The sequence below is a fragment of the Lates calcarifer genome, linkage group LG5 (genome assembly GCF_001640805.2).
Source record: "Lates calcarifer isolate ASB-BC8 linkage group LG5, TLL_Latcal_v3, whole genome shotgun sequence".
NCBI lineage: Eukaryota > Metazoa > Chordata > Actinopteri > Centropomidae > Lates > Lates calcarifer.
In genome coordinates this window covers 5,161,077-5,176,791 of record NC_066837.1, presented here as the reverse complement: position 1 = coordinate 5,176,791, position 15,715 = coordinate 5,161,077, and the positions used below count along the sequence as shown (strand labels likewise).

At 39.8% G+C, this 15,715-nt stretch overlaps 2 protein-coding genes across 2 annotated transcripts in view; both read left to right on the top strand.

Moving 5' to 3' along the window:
- LOC108893361 (uncharacterized) overlaps nt 1–15,715 on the top strand; it is a 71,564-nt gene that overhangs the window by 14,501 nt on the left and 41,348 nt on the right. Inside the window, exons 5-6 of the mRNA XM_051070258.1 lie at nt 751–1,110; nt 2,804–3,184. Coding sequence (XP_050926215.1) covers nt 751–1,110; nt 2,804–3,184 — 741 coding nt within the window. The remainder of the gene's footprint in view (nt 1–750; nt 1,111–2,803; nt 3,185–15,715) is intronic.
- On the top strand, nt 11,723–14,237 carry LOC108893407 (vascular cell adhesion protein 1). Its single transcript, XM_018691411.2, has 3 exons — nt 11,723–12,009; nt 12,864–13,130; nt 13,283–14,237. The coding sequence occupies exons 1-3, from the start codon at nt 11,913–11,915 to the stop codon at nt 13,690–13,692; spliced, it is 774 nt and encodes a 257-aa protein (XP_018546927.1). The 5' UTR covers nt 11,723–11,912; the 3' UTR covers nt 13,693–14,237.

Here is a 15,715-nt window from a genome sequence, read left to right as displayed (position 1 = left end):
ATTTGATGACATGCTATCCATCCTTGACCATGCTGCATCTGTCTCCCAGTCATGATGCTTCACACAATACAACTGCCTACAGAGCCACTTCTGGGTCTGCATCCATCTACTTGAACTTGGTCATACAGGATTATGCTCCTTATCGGCCATTGTGTTCCTCCAGACTTCATTGTTTGGTACTACCATCCCTGCATACTAGGCATTCACAGTCCAGACTGTTCTCATTTGTGGTTCCCAGGTGGTGGGACAGGCTACCAAATGCTATCAGAGCAGGAACATCCCTCCCTAACTTCAAGAATCTCTTGAAAACTCATCTCTTTGAGAGTTTCTCCTCACAATAGCACTTACTATGCACTTGTAGTGCACTTCTTTAATTTATCTCCTTGCAGTTTGCCTTATAGATTAGCACTTAGTATTTACTTTAAGGTTTCCTACTGCACTGAAGCTTTAGTATTGTCCATCACTTGTAAGTCACTTTAGATAAAAACACCTGCTAAATTAGTAAATGTATTGCAGTGTACACTACAAAAATAATTCAGGAATTATTTGAGGAACATGACAAATAGTTCAAGGTGTTGACTTGTCTTCCAAATTCCCCAGATCTCAGTCCAAACGAACATCTGTGGGATGTGTTAGAAAAACAAGTCCATCCATAGAAGCCCAGCATACAGGACTTTAAGGATCTGCTGCTAACATCTTAGTGTCTGATACCATAAGACAACCAACATCCCTCTCTGTTTGTCTCCACAGAACCACCAGACAGTGTGTCCATCGGCTTTAATTATGGCCGGATGCTTAAATACAGGCAGTACAGTCTGCTGTGTAAAGTACAGAAAGTTGCTCCTGTTGAAAACGTAATTGTGACCCTCTACAGAGGACAGACAGCACTGTGTCAACTACAGTCCAACAACACAGAGAAGAAACCAGTGACTGAGATCTTCAGTCTGAACATCAACACCAGTAAAGAAGATGATGGAGTCCAGTACTGGTGTGAAGCCAAACTGGAACTGGGACCTGAAGGACCACAGCCCCCTCCAGTGGTGATGTCAGAAAAATTCAGTTCCCCTTGGACCATACCCAGTACCAGTTCCACACCTATTCCCAGCTTCAGTATGTGCTTCATGTTTTTATTCTTTTCTCTGGTTTGAGTTCATTCATACAGTTGTTACGAGGCAGTTTGTTTCCAGAATTACAACATGACAAACTGCCACCTGTCTCCTATATACTTTATATCTGTTCTTCAAATGAAAAGCCTTCCCATTGGAAAATGTTATTTGTACATTGTACAACCTCACTTAAATGCAATATTTCCATGTTTCCCATTCAAGTAAACCAACAGTTATTTGGAATCAAAGAAAATCTCAATGAAATCCCCAGTCTTCATTCAAGATCATAGATCACAAAAGTAATATTCTCATCAGAATCAAGGTCTACCCGTTCTCTCAGTGAAGCTTAGTTTAGCTACATTCACATCTGTCTTTGACTTTTATTTTCTTTGCAGACCAGGGGTGTACTTACCACATAAATAGATAAATAAATAAATGAACATTGAAACAACAATCTAAAATAATCAAGATACTAAGCCTGAAAAAAAGACTGACGAATTGGGAAGGCAGGCAGCAGAGAGGACAAGGGACTTAGAGTAACACTCTTGGGTATTTAGTTGAAGATCTTTCATGTGGTCAGTATTTGTCAGCCTTTATCTTAAGGTGTGAATACCTGTCTCTCTACATCTCTCTGTTTGTCTCCACAGAGCCTCCAGACAATGTGTCCATCAGCTTTAGGGATCACTCTGGACCGTTGTTAGAGGGTCATCAGTACACTCTGCAGTGTGAAGTACACAACGTTGCTCCTGTTGAAAACCTCACTGTGACCTTCTACAGAGGAAAGACAGCACTGGCTCAACTACAGTCCAACAACACAGAGAAGAAACCAGTGACTGAGATCTTCAGTCTGAATATCAACACCAGAAAAGAACATGATAGAGTCCAGTACTGGTGTGAAGCCAAACTGCAACTGGGACCTGAAGGACCACAGCCCCCTCCAGTGGTGACCTCAGAAAAATTCAGTGCCACTGTGAACAGTACTCCTGCCTCTGGGACAACTCCCAGTACCAGTTCCACACTGATTCCCAGCTTCAGTATGTGCTTCATGCTTTTATTCTTTTCTCTGGTTTTAGTTCATTCACAGTTAGTAAAAGGCAGTTTGCTTCCAGAATTATAACATGATAATCAGCCACCCATCTCCTGTATATCTTATACCTGTTAAAAAAGTAAAAACCTTCAGTGAAATCCCCAGACTTCATTCAAGACACACACACACATCCTGTAAGTAATATCTTTCTCAGAATCAAGGTCAACTTCCCGTTCTCTCAGTGAACCTTTGTTTAGCTATATTCACATCTGTCTTGTTTTTGTGTTTTATTTAGTTTGCAAACCTGCAGCTCAGTCCCCAATTCTTATCTTGCTGGACCTATCAGCAGCCTTTGACATGGTGAACCAATGCATCCTACAATCTGTCTTGTCCAATATGGGCATCTCAGGCAAAGTGCTTTCTTTGTTTGAGTCCTGAATGGGGGACATTAACCACATGCTGTCAAATTAATGCTAGTGATTTCTGTTGTTGCAGCAAGCTGCCTGTAACTGTGTACAGTAAGTTAACTTCCTGTTGAACAAAGAACTGCTGCTAGTGATGATTTGATCATTCATAATCAAAATGAGTGATAATAATTGTCAGCTGTTGTCAGCCTTTATCTTATTGTGTTCATGTCTGTCTCTCTACATCTCTCTGTTTGTCTCCACAGAGCCTCCAGACAATGTGTCCATCAGCTTTAGGAATCACTCTGGACCGTTGTTAGAGGGTCATCAGTACACTCTGCAGTGTGAAGTACACAACGTTGCTCCTGTTGAAAACCTCATTGTGACCTTCTACAGAGGACAGACAGCACTGGGTCAACTACAGTCCAACAACACAGAGAAGAAACCAGTGACTGAGATCTTCACTCTGAACATCAACACCAGAAAAGAGGATGATGGAGTCCAGTACTGGTGTGAGGCCAGACTGGGACCTGAAGGACCACAGCCCCCTCTAGTGGTGATGTCAGAAAAATTCAGTGCCACTGTGAACAGTACTCCTGCCCCTGGGACTACCCCCAGTACCAGTTCCACACCAACTCCCAGCTTCAGTATGTGCTTCATGCTTTTATTCTTTTCTCTGGTTTGAGTTCATTCACACAGTTATTAAAAGGCAGTTTGTTTTCAGAGCTGTAACATTATAAATAGCCACCATCTTCTGTATAGCTTAATCTGTTCAAATGAAAAGGCTTCCTGTTGTGCACGAGTTGTTTTCACAATGCAGTACTGATTTTCAACCACTAGAGTGCTATAGTGTGTAATCTATAACATGAGCAGTTTTATACCTGCATTTTCACTTAAATTATATCTTTTCCATGATTCCTGTTCAAGTAGACCAAGAGTTACTTGAAATCACAATACAAAGTCTCAGTGAAATAATTCCAGATCACAGTCATAGCATATCTAATCTACACATACAGTACATTATTTTTCAAGCTTTTTTCCTCATTACCACAAACTGTCACAAACAGAAGTCTGTGGCAGTTTGTGGTAGTTGTTGAAACTGAAGAATGAGAACCTGATACAATATCTGTTGTTGAAAGCACTGTCAAAACAATTGTTCCATTTGAAGACTGTACAAGATTGCAATTGAAAATGTTTTTCATATCTTTCTCAGTCTCATGCTAACTTCCCTACACCTTTTATGGTGCAGCTTTATCATTCTTACTGGTACAGTATCCAGTGACCTTATGTAATAACCAACATATAGCTCACCCACCTTCTACCTGTACAGAGGTCTAACCAGCCAGGACAGTGGTCCATGCCAATACTAACACATGAAAGCACATTCACAAGCCTACAGGAAGCAGACAAGAAAACTACACACTTCACTTTGAAGCCAAGTGTTTCTCACAGTTCACCACAGCCTGTTTGTTGGTACTGCACCTTTAAGATGGTTTTAGGACCAATAATAATAAACAGATGTGAGGAAGTTCAAGCTGATAACTTGTTGGATTCAGTTTGAATCATACTGTTCATGTCAAAATATGCATTTGAAGCAGAAGCTCCACAGATTATTATTATTATTTAATACTAACAAACTGTTTGCCTCAATGGGTTTTATCCTTAAAAATATTTTCAGACAGAAACCATCAAAGTAATAACGTCTTTTCATGTACAGTAGACCTACATGCTTCTAGATAACTCGACTGCTTTGTTAATTGCATTATTCCTCTCAGATAATCTGATTATAACTGTAATACTTCATGGTTGATCCTATTTACTTATTTGTGATCTTAACAGGCATTGAACACTGAGAATTTCATGGCACGCTGCCACATCAGGCAAAACACATGTGTAACTAACACTGATGATGGTTCACTTCATTATTCATTATTTTTCTTACAATTAACACAAACTGTTAAATTGAAGTATTAGTTGTAGAAGCAGATTTGTCATTTGTGGATTCTTTCTCTAATTTGAATGAAGATGTTTCTCCTTTTACTTTTGACCTATATTTTTCTGGTTTCTTCTTCTTGATTTCTTGATTATATGGACATGGTTTTTGTAGCTTAAGGTCTTGGCCTTAAGATGATTTGTAACTCCTGTCCTAGTATAGGCTGTTATTGAAATGCATTTAAACTAAATAAATTGCTTTATTTTAGATTTTCTTTCTCTTTTTTAGGCTAAGAGTCAGATAAGAGTCAGTGGATTAAAGATGATATGTATATTGATATGTATATTATGGAAAATACCTTTTAAAATGAATAGGCAGGAAGGAAATTGGAGAGGTGTCTTATCTGCAGCTGTACAGCACTTTTATTTCCACAAGTTACAAACTTGTGGAAGAAATTAAAGTGGAAAGAATTTAGACAGGATGTGTAATATGAAAACAGGCTGTACTGATAGCATTGTTCTACTGCAGTAGAAAATCAGAGGGAGTGAATTCTTAAAGTGCATTCATTCTCTGACCACCTTTGATTTTAAATGGTTTAACTTTTTTTTTTTAATCGTGCTTCTGAAGAGAATAACTGGGACCAATGTTTTCCATCCTTCTGGTTGTTTCTTTGATGAGTTTTCTGTGTGACTTCCATGTCTCCAGTTGTGGTAAGTGAAGAGTTTCGGTTGGAAACTCAGGTTTTATTGTCATCAGGCTATTCCGTGTATAAATTAGATTATTAATTATTGGTTGATGATCAGTAATGATTGTTCCAACAAAGAAAATGCTGTTGCTGCTGAATAAATACTTACTATAGTCACTGTTTTTGTTTGTGCTTACTTTGTCATGAAGGACTCTGCCAGTTTGCCAGGCAACTTTACCATGCAGTAAATACATCTAAAAATGAACAAACAAAGCTACAAAGACCTATAGCTCTGATTGTCATAACTGTAGAATTACAGTTGTAGATGTATCTGGTTAATAATTTTACATCAAGCTGTTTTAAAATCAAAGTGTTTAATGTCTTTTTCTTTACAGATCTAAAATGTGCAGATAAACCTGGGTTTACACCATCCAGACTGGCAGTGAAGCATGGTGACCCAACCTCTGCTACCTGCTCTACATTACATTCTTATGACATTTTTCTGGGAGAACTTATAATAAACAAAGCAACAATTTTATGGGAAGTTGAAAAAATGACTGAAGGGGACACATTTTCTATGTGCTATTATGATAATCATAATGATGATCTGTGCTGCACCAGCCTTCCTGTAACTGTGCATAGTAAGTTAACTTCATGTTGAATAAATTACTTACACTAAACAATGCTAGTGATGTTTTTTTATTTATGTTTTGTTTATTTGCTCTTTCAGATATACAGTTAACAGGATTTATACAACTGCTTTGTGTGTGCATCTCTCAGCTTGTATCTTCTTCCCTCTTCCACAGAGCCTCCAGACAATGTGTCCTTCAGCTTTAGGAATCACTCTGAACCATTGTTAGAGGGTCATCAGTACGCTGTGCAGTGTGAAGTACAGAATGTTGATCCTGTTAAAAACCTCACTGTGACCTTCTACAGAGGACAGACAGCACTGGCTCAACTACAGTCCAACAACACAGAGAGGAAACCAGTGACTGAGATCTTCACTCTGAACATCAACACCAGTAAAGAGGATGATGGAGTCCAGTACTGGTGTGAAGCCAAACTGAAACTGGGACTTAAACGACCACAGCGTCCTCCAGTGGGGATGTCAGAAAAATTCAGTGCCATTGTGAACAGTACGGCCTCTGGGAATACCCCCAGTACCAGTTCCACACCGACTCCCAGCTTCAGTATGTGCTTCATGTTTTTTATTCTTTTCTCTGGTTTGAGTTCATTCACAGTTAGTAAAAGGCAGTTTGCTTCCAGAATTATAAAATGATAAACAGCCACCCATCTCCTGTGTAGCGTATATCTGTTAAAAAGTAAAAACTTTCAGTGAAATCCCCAGACTTCATTCAAGACACTCACACATCATGTAAGTAATATCTTTCTCAGAATCAAGGTCAACTTCCCGTTCTCTCAGTGAACCTTTTTTTTTTTAGCTATATTCACATCTATCTTGTTTTTGTGTTTTATTTAGTTTGCAAACCTGCAGCTCAGGCCTCCATTCGTATCTTGTTGGACCTTGTTGAGTCCTACCTCACCGGGTTCTCCTTCATTGTGTCTTGGCAATGACAAACATTCTTATCCCATCCCCCAAGAGGGGTAGCCAAGGATCAGTACTGGGGCCCCTTATGTTCGCTTGCATGGCTTCTCATATCACTGCTACACAGACGACACCCAGCTAAACCTATCAGTCCCACCCGATGACCCCACTGCATCCAGAATCAAATTCAGGTCACTAATGCTTGCCTACAGAGCCACTTCTGGGTCTGCACCCATCTACTTGAACTCAGTCATACAGGATTTTGCTCCTTATCGGCTATTGTGTTCCTCCAGATGTCATTGTTTGGTACTACCATCCCTGCACACTAGGCATTCACAGTCCAGACTGTTCTCATTTGTGGTTCTCAGATGGTGGGACAGGTTACCAAATGCTGTCAGAGCAGGAACATCCCTGCACTGAAGCTTTAGTATTGTCCATCACTTGTAAGTCACTTTGGATAAAAGCATCTGCTTAGTAAATGTAGCAATTAGTAAATTCTAATTAGTAAATGTAAATGATTGCAGTGGCAGGATAATGCACCCTGCCACACTGCAAAAATAATTCAGGAATTATTTGAGGAACATGACAAATAGTTCAAGGTGCTGACTTGTCCTCCAGATTCCCCAGACCTTGGTCCGAACGAACATCTGTGGGATGTGTTAGAAAAATAAGTCCACCCATAGAGGCCCCACCTCACAGTGTACAGGACGTTAAGGATCTGCTGCTAACATCTTAGTGATTGATATTATAAGACACCCTACATCTCTCTCTGTTTATCTCCACAGAACCACCAGACAGTGTGTCCATCGGCTTTAATTATGGGCGGATGCGTAAATACAGGCAGTGTACTCTGCTGTGTAAAGTACAGAAAGTTGCTCCTGTTGAAAACCTCACTGTGACCTTCTACAGAGGACAGACAGCACTGGGTCAACTACAGTCCAACAACACAGAGAAGAAACCAGTGACTGAGATCTTCAGTCTGAGCATCAACACCAGAAAAGAGGATGATGGAGTCCAGTACTGGTGTGAAGCCAAACTGGAACTGGGACCTGAAGGACCACAGCCCCCTCTAGTGGTGACATCAGAAAAATTCAGTTCCCCTTGGACCATACCCAGTACCAGTTCCACACTGATTCCCAGCTTCAGTATGTGCTTCATGTTTTTATTCTTTCCTCTGGTTTGAGTTCATTCATACAGTTGTTAGGAGGCAGTTTGTTTCCAGAATTATAACATGATAAACTGCCACCTGTCTCCTATATACTTTATATCTGTTCTTCAAATGAAAAGCCTTCCCATTGGACAATTTTTGTTGTACATTATACAACCTCACTTAAATGCAATATTTTCCATGTTTCCCATTCAAGTAGACCAGCAGTTACTTGAAATCAAAGTAAAAATCTCAATGAAATCCCCAGTCTTCATTCAAGATCACAGATCACAAAAGTAATATTCTCATCAGAATCAAGGTCTACCCGTTCTCTCAGTGAAGCTTAGTTTAGCTACATTCACATCTGTCTTTGACTTTTATTTTCTTTGCAGACCAAGGATGTACTTACCACATAAGTAGGTGAATGAATAAATGAACATTGAAACAACAATCTAAAATAATCTTAAAAAGATATACAAGATATTAAGCCTGTAAAAAAGACTGACGAATTAGGAAGGCAGGCAGCAGAGAGGACAAGGGACTTAGAGTAACATTCTTGGGTATTTAGTTGAAGATTTCTCATGTGGCCAGTATTTGTCAGCCTTTATCTTAATGTGTGCATACCTGTCTCTCTACATTTCTCTGTTTGTCTCCACAGAGCCTCCAGACAGTGTGTCCATCAGCTTTAGGAATCCTGCCAGTGGGACTAGCCACAGTACCAGTTCCACACTAACTCCCAGCTTCAGTATGTGCTTCATGTTTTTATTCTTTTCTCTGGTTTTAGTTCATTCACAGTTAGTAAAAGGCAGTTTGCTTTCAGAATTATAACATGATAAACAGCCACCTATCTCCTGTGTAGCTTATACCTGTTAAAAAGTAAAAACTTTCAGTGAAATCTCCAGACTTCATTCAAGACACACACACATCATGTAAGTAATATCTTTCTCCAAATCAAGGTCAACTTCCCGTTCTCTCAGTGAACCTTTGTTTAGCTATATTCACATCTATCTCGTTTTTGTGTTTTATTTAGTTTGCAAACCTGCAGCTCAGGCTTCCATTCATATCTTGTTGGAGCTATCAGCAGCCTTTGACATGGTGAACCAACACGTCCTGCAATCTGTCCTGTCCAATATGGACATCTCAGGCAAAGTGTTTTCTTGGTTTAAATCCTACCTCACTGGGTTCTCCTTCAATGTGTCTTGGCAATGACAAACATTCTTATCCCACCCCCCAAGAGGGGTAGCCAAGGATCAGTACTGGGGCCCCTTATGTTTGCAATATACACCACATCCTTGGGTCCAATTATCCGCTTGCATGGCTTCTCATATCACTGCTACACAGACAACACCCAGCTAAACCTATCAGTCCTACCAAATGACCCCACTGTCTCAGTGAGAATCTCAGCCTGTCTCTCAGATGTATCCACATGGATGAAGGTACATCACCTTCAATTAACCCTCTCCAAGACTGAACTCTTTGTCATCCCAGCCAATCAATCTGTCCATCACAATATCAAAATCAAAATCATCTCTTCATCTCTCACTCCAACCAAGGTCATTAGAAACCAAGGTGTCATGTTTGGTGACAAGCTATCCATCCTTGACCATGCTGCATCTGTCTCCTGGTCATGACGCTTCACACAATACAACATAAGAAAAATCAGGCCTTACCTGTCTCAGCATGCAACCCAACAGTTCATGTTTTTCTCTTGCCTCAACTTCTGCAATGCCCTTCTGGTGGGCCTTCTATCATGGGCAGTGAAACCATTGCAAATGGTCCAAAATCCATCCAGAATCAAATTCAGGTCACTAATGCTTGCCTACAGAGCCACTCCAGGGTCTGCACCCATCTACTTGAACTCAGTCATACAGGATTATGCTCCTTATCAGCCATTGTGTTCCTCCAGACGTCAGTGTTTGGTATTGCCATCCCTGCATACTAGGCATTCACAGTCCAGACTGTTCTCATTTGTGGTTCTCAGATGGTGGGACAGGCTACCAAATGCTATCAGAGCAGGAACATCCCTCCCTAACTTCAAGAATCTCTTGAAAACTCATCTCTTTGAGAGTATCTCCTCACAATAGCACTTACTATGCACTTGTAGTGCACTTCTTTAATTTATGTCCTTGCACTTTGCCTTATAGATTAACATTTGACTTGTCGTCCAAATTCCCCAGATCTCAGTCCGAACGAAGCTTTAGCATTGTCCATCACTTGTAAGTCACTTTAGATAAAAGCATCTGCTAAATTAGTAAATGTAAATGATTGCAGTGGCAGGATAATGCACCCTGCCACACTGCAAAAATAATTCAGGAATTATTTGACAAACATGATAAATAGTTCAAGGTGTTGACTTGTCCTCAATATTCTCCAGATCTCGGTCCGAACGAACATCTGTGGGATGTGTTAGAAAAATAAGTCCATCCATAGAGGCCCCACCTCACAGTGTACAGGACGTTAAGGATCTGCTGCTAACATCTTAGTGATTGATATTATAAGACACCCTACATCTCTCTGTTTATCTCCACAGAACCACCAGACAGTGTGTCCATCGGCTTTAATTATGGGCAGATGCGTAAATACGGGCAGTGTACTCTGCTGTGTAAAGTACAGAAAGCTGCTCCTGTTGAAAACCTCACTGTGACCTTCTACAGAGGACAGACAGCACTGGGTCAACTACAGTCCAACAACACAGAGAAGGAACCAGTGACTGAGATCTTCACTCTGAGCATCAACACCAGAAAAGAAGATGATGGAGTCCAGTACTGGTGTGAAGCCAAGCTGGAACTGGGACTTGAAGGACCACAGCCCCCTCCAGTGGTGACATCAGAAAAATTCAGCTCCCCTTGGACCATACCCAGTACCAGTTCAACACCTATTCCCAGCTTCAGTATGTGCTTCATGCTTTTATTATTCTCTCTGGTTTGAGTTCATTCACACAGTTATTAAGAGGCAGTTTGGTTTCAGAGCTGTAAGATCATAAATAGCCACCATCTTCTGTATAGCTTAATGTGTTAAAATGAAAAGACTTCCTGTTGTGTACTAGTTTTAGATTGTCAACCACTAGAGTACTATAGTGTACATTTTATACATGCATATTCACTTAAAAGATATATTTTCCATGATTCCTGTTCAAGTAGACCAAGAGTTACTTGAAATAAAAATACAAAGTAAAATCATTCCAGATCAATATTTTTCCAGGCTTGTTTCCTCTCATTACCACAAACTGTCACAGACTCTGTTTGTGTCAGAATATCTGTTGTTGAAAGCACTTACAGTTCACCACAGCCTGTTGGTGGTACTGCGCCTTTAGGATGATTTTATTATAAATATTAATAAACAGACATGAGGAAGTTCAAGTTAATAATATGTTGGATTCAAATTGAGTCATACTATTCATGTCCAAACATGCAGCGAGGGCAGAAGCTCCACTTTCTATGTGCCTCGATAGGTTTAATCCTCAAAAATGTTACAGAAACAGATTGTCAATTAACTATTTTAACCAAAATGTTTGTATTGCAGCTGAAGTGCATAACATGACCAGATGTTTACATTTTCACATAAACAACATATTCATCTTCGAGTGAAGCTCGGGCATCCACTTCTTTTACTTTCTTTTTTCTCTGGCTTGAGACGGATTCAAACTGCGTCTTAGACGACATCTCTTCTCCTGCAGTAGTGCCCTGCTCTGATCACTGATTGGTCAGATGTCAGTCATTGAAGCAATGCGTGCGATACCGTAGATGACAGACCTGAGACCTCCCCTGCTTCCTGCCCTCTCGTCTCAGACTCGCTCAGCTGATTTCACTTGGAGGCCTTGCTGGTGACACTATGACGCGCATGATTGTACGAGGCCCTACGCACAGTGCGTAGTTCCATATCTGCAACTGTACAACGCAGCACTTTCACTTCCTCAAGTTGCCAATTTTACCAACATTACTATGAAAAAAGACATAGCTGGAATAGGATTAATGAAGTGAAAACAGGCTGCGCTGCCAACTGTTCTGCTGCAGTAAAAAATAGAGCGCAATCACTCTCTGGCTACCTTTGATTTTGAATGTCTGATGGTTTTATCTCTCGTGTTTCTAAAGAGAATGTTTTTCATCCTTCTGGTGATCTCTTTGATGAGTTTTCTGCGTGACTTCCATGTCTCCAGTTGTGGTAAGTTTTCCATCTGTAATCCATCTTTAGAGGGCTTTTCTTGTCTCCAGGCTGTTCCCTGTATAGATTAGATAATTAGTTATTATTATGATGATCAGCTGAGGGGGAACAGTGGAGCAGTGGTTAGCACTGTCACCTCACAGCAAGAAGCTTCAAGGTTTGAACCCTGGTTCACCCGGAGCTTTGCTGTGTGGAGTTTGCATGTTCTCCCTGTGTCTGTGCGTGGATTTCCTCCAGGTTCTCCGGCTTCCTCTCACACTGCAAAGACATGCAGGTTAGGTTAACCAGAGACTCTAAATCGCCCGTAGGTGTGAGTGGTTGTGGAAAGACTGGAGACCTGTCCAGAGTGTCCCCCGCGACTCTTAAAGGATAAGCAGTATAGGTAATGGATGGACCATAATGATCAGTCCTGGTTGTTCCGTGAAGAAAAATGCACGTAGTTATTATTATCATTATTATTTGTAATGGTTGTTGTAAATGGGTTGGTAAACCTGGTGCGTATATAATAGGTTAAAAAGCCTATACAGCATAATTACAATTACATGACAAATGTTTATTCTATATAATTTATTTAAAGTGCTCTGTACATAACTGTGTATATGTACAAAATAATTAGGCTAAATAAGATATGTTAAAGTAGATTAAATGCTTATTTTAGTCAGTGTTTTTATTTGTACCTCAACTCTGCCATGCAAAAATATATCTAAAATTAAACAAACAAACCTGCAGGATATATAGCTCTGATTGTTCTAAGTGTGGAATTACAGTTTTACATATGTATGTACTGTATCTGTTGCTGTTCATATTACATCAAGATGTTTAGAATCACAGTGTTTATTGTCTTTCTTTTGCAGATGAATACTGTCCAGATAAACCTGTGTTCAACCCATCCAGACTGGTAGTGAAGTATGGTGACCCAGTCTCTGTCACATGCTCGATACGCCAGTCTTACCAAGACTACTTTTTTGGTTTGGTAGACTTCATGGGAAACCATACAAAAAATGGAACCACTATTTTATGGGAAGTTCAAAGAATGACTGAATGGAGGACACTAACCACATGCTGTCATATTAATGCTACTGATTACTGTTGTTGCAGCAAGCTGCCTGTAACTGTGTACAGTAAGTTAACTTCCTGTTGAACAAAGAACTGTTGCTAGTGATGATTTGATCATTCATAATCAAAATGAGTGATAATAATTGTCAGCTGTTGTCAGCCTTTATCTTATTGTGTTCATGTCTGTCTCTCTACATCTCTCTGTTTGTCTCCACAGAGCCTCCAGACAATGTGTCCATCAGCTTTAGGGATCACTCTGGACCGTTGTTAGAGGGTCATCAGTACACTCTGCAGTGTGAAGTACACAACGTTGCTCCTGTTGAAAACCTCACTGTGACCTTCTACAGAGGACAGACAGCACTGGGTCAACTACAGTCCAACAACATAGAGAAGAAACCAGTGACTGAGATCCTCACTCTGAGCATCAACACCAGAAAAGAAGATGATGGAGTCCAGTACTGGTGTGAAGCCAAACTGGAACTGGGATCTGAAGGACCACAGCCCCCTCCAGTGGTGACGTCAGAAAAATTCAGTGCCATTGTGAACAGTACTCCTGCCCATGGGACTACTCCCATAATTTCCAGTTTCAGTATGTGCTTCATGCTTTTATTCTTTTCTCTGGTTTGAATTCATTCACACAGTTATTAAGAGGCAGTTTGTTTCCAGAGCTGTAACATGATTAACAGTCACTCTCCTGTATAGCTTATATCCTTCGATGAGGCTTCCATCTGTCCTTCACATCTTCCTCAGTCTCCTGTTAACTTTGCTTCAGCTTTTAAGGTGGGAGAAATGACACCTGTATCATAAAGTATCATAAAGTGTAATGTAACCTGAACTGTTAAACTGAAGTAATAGTTGTAGAATCAGATTTGTATTTCATGGATTCTTTCTCTACTTTGAATGAAGATGTTTTCTCCTTTGACTTTTGACCTATATTTTTGTGGTTTCTGCCTCTTGATTTCTTGATCATGGTTTTGTATCAGGTCTTCCTTGAATTGGCCTTAAGATGATTTGCAACTCCTGTCCTAGTAGAAATGCTGTCATGTCATGGCTGATGTGGGCAGCAAAATCATTCACTTTGTTGAATCGTTTTTTTAACACACAAAAAAACAAAGTCATTTTAAAACTGCTATTGAAATGTATTTAAACTAAATAAATGTTGACATATTTTAGATTTTCTTTCTCTTTTTTAGGCTAAGAGTCAGATAAGATAAGAGTCAGTGGATTAAAGATGATATGTATATTGATATGTATATTATGGAAAATATACTTTAAAATGAATATGGAGGGAGGAACTTCTAAGTGTGTCTTATCTTATCTGTAATTGTACAATGTGGCACTTTCGGTTCCAGAAGTTACCAACTTTGAAGAAATTACTGTGGGAAAAATGTAGACAGGATGTGTAATATAAAAACAGGCTGTACTGATAGCATTGTTCTACTGCAGTAGAAAATCAGAGGGAGTGAATTGTTAAAGTGCTTTCACTCTCTGACCACCTTTGATTTTAAATGGTTTAAATGATTTTTTAAATTGTGTTTTTTTTTTTTTTTTTTTTTTTGGGGGGGGGGGGGGGGGGGGGGGGGGGTTCGTTTGTTTTGTTTTGTTTTGCTTATTTTATCGTGCTTCTGAAGAGAATAACTTGGAACAATGTTTTTCATCCTTCTGGTTGTTTCTTTGATGAGTTTTCTACATGACTTCCATGTCTCCAGTTGTGGTAAGTGAACAGTTTCCATCTGTAATTCACCTTAAAAAAGCTTTTACTGTATCATGATCAGTAATGATTAATGATCCAAGAAAGAGAATTATCTTTACTTACTGTAGTCAGTGTTTGTACTTACTTTGTCATAAAGGACCACTGCCAGTTTGCTAGGCAACTTTGCCATGCAGGAAATACATCTAAAAATGAACAAACAAAGGAACAAAGACATATAGCTCTGATTGTCATAACTGTAGAATTACAGCTGTACATGTTTTTATCGTGTATCTGGTTAATAATTTTGCATCAAGCTGTTTAAAATCACAGTGTTTAATGTCTTTTTCTTTACAGATGAAAACTGTCCAGATAAACCTGTGTTCAACCCATCCAGACTGGTAGTGAAGTATGGTGACCCAGCCTCTGTCACATGCTCGATATGCCAGTCTTACCAAGACTATTATTTGGAGTTGGTAAACTATATGGGAAACCATACAAGAAATAGAACCACAAATTTATGGGAGGTTGAAAACATGACTGAATGGAGGACATTAACCAAATGCTGTCGTATTAATGCTACTCATTACTGTTGTTGTAGCAAGCTGCCTGTAACTGTGTACAGTAAGTTAACTTCCTGTTGAACAAAGAACTGCTGCTAGTGATGATTTGATCATTTATAATCAAAATGAGTGATAATAATTGTCACCAGTTGTCAGCCTTTATCTTATTGTGTTCATGTCTGTCTCTCTACATCTCTCTGTTTGTCTCCATAAAGCCTCCAGACAATGTGTCCTTCAGCTTTAGGGATCACTCTGGACCGTTGTTAGAGGGTCATCAGTACACTCTGCAGTGTGAAGTACACAACGTTGCTCCTGTTGAAAACCTCACTGTGACCTTCTACAGAGGAAAGACAGCACTGGGTCAACTACAGTCCAACAACACAGGGAAGAATCCAGT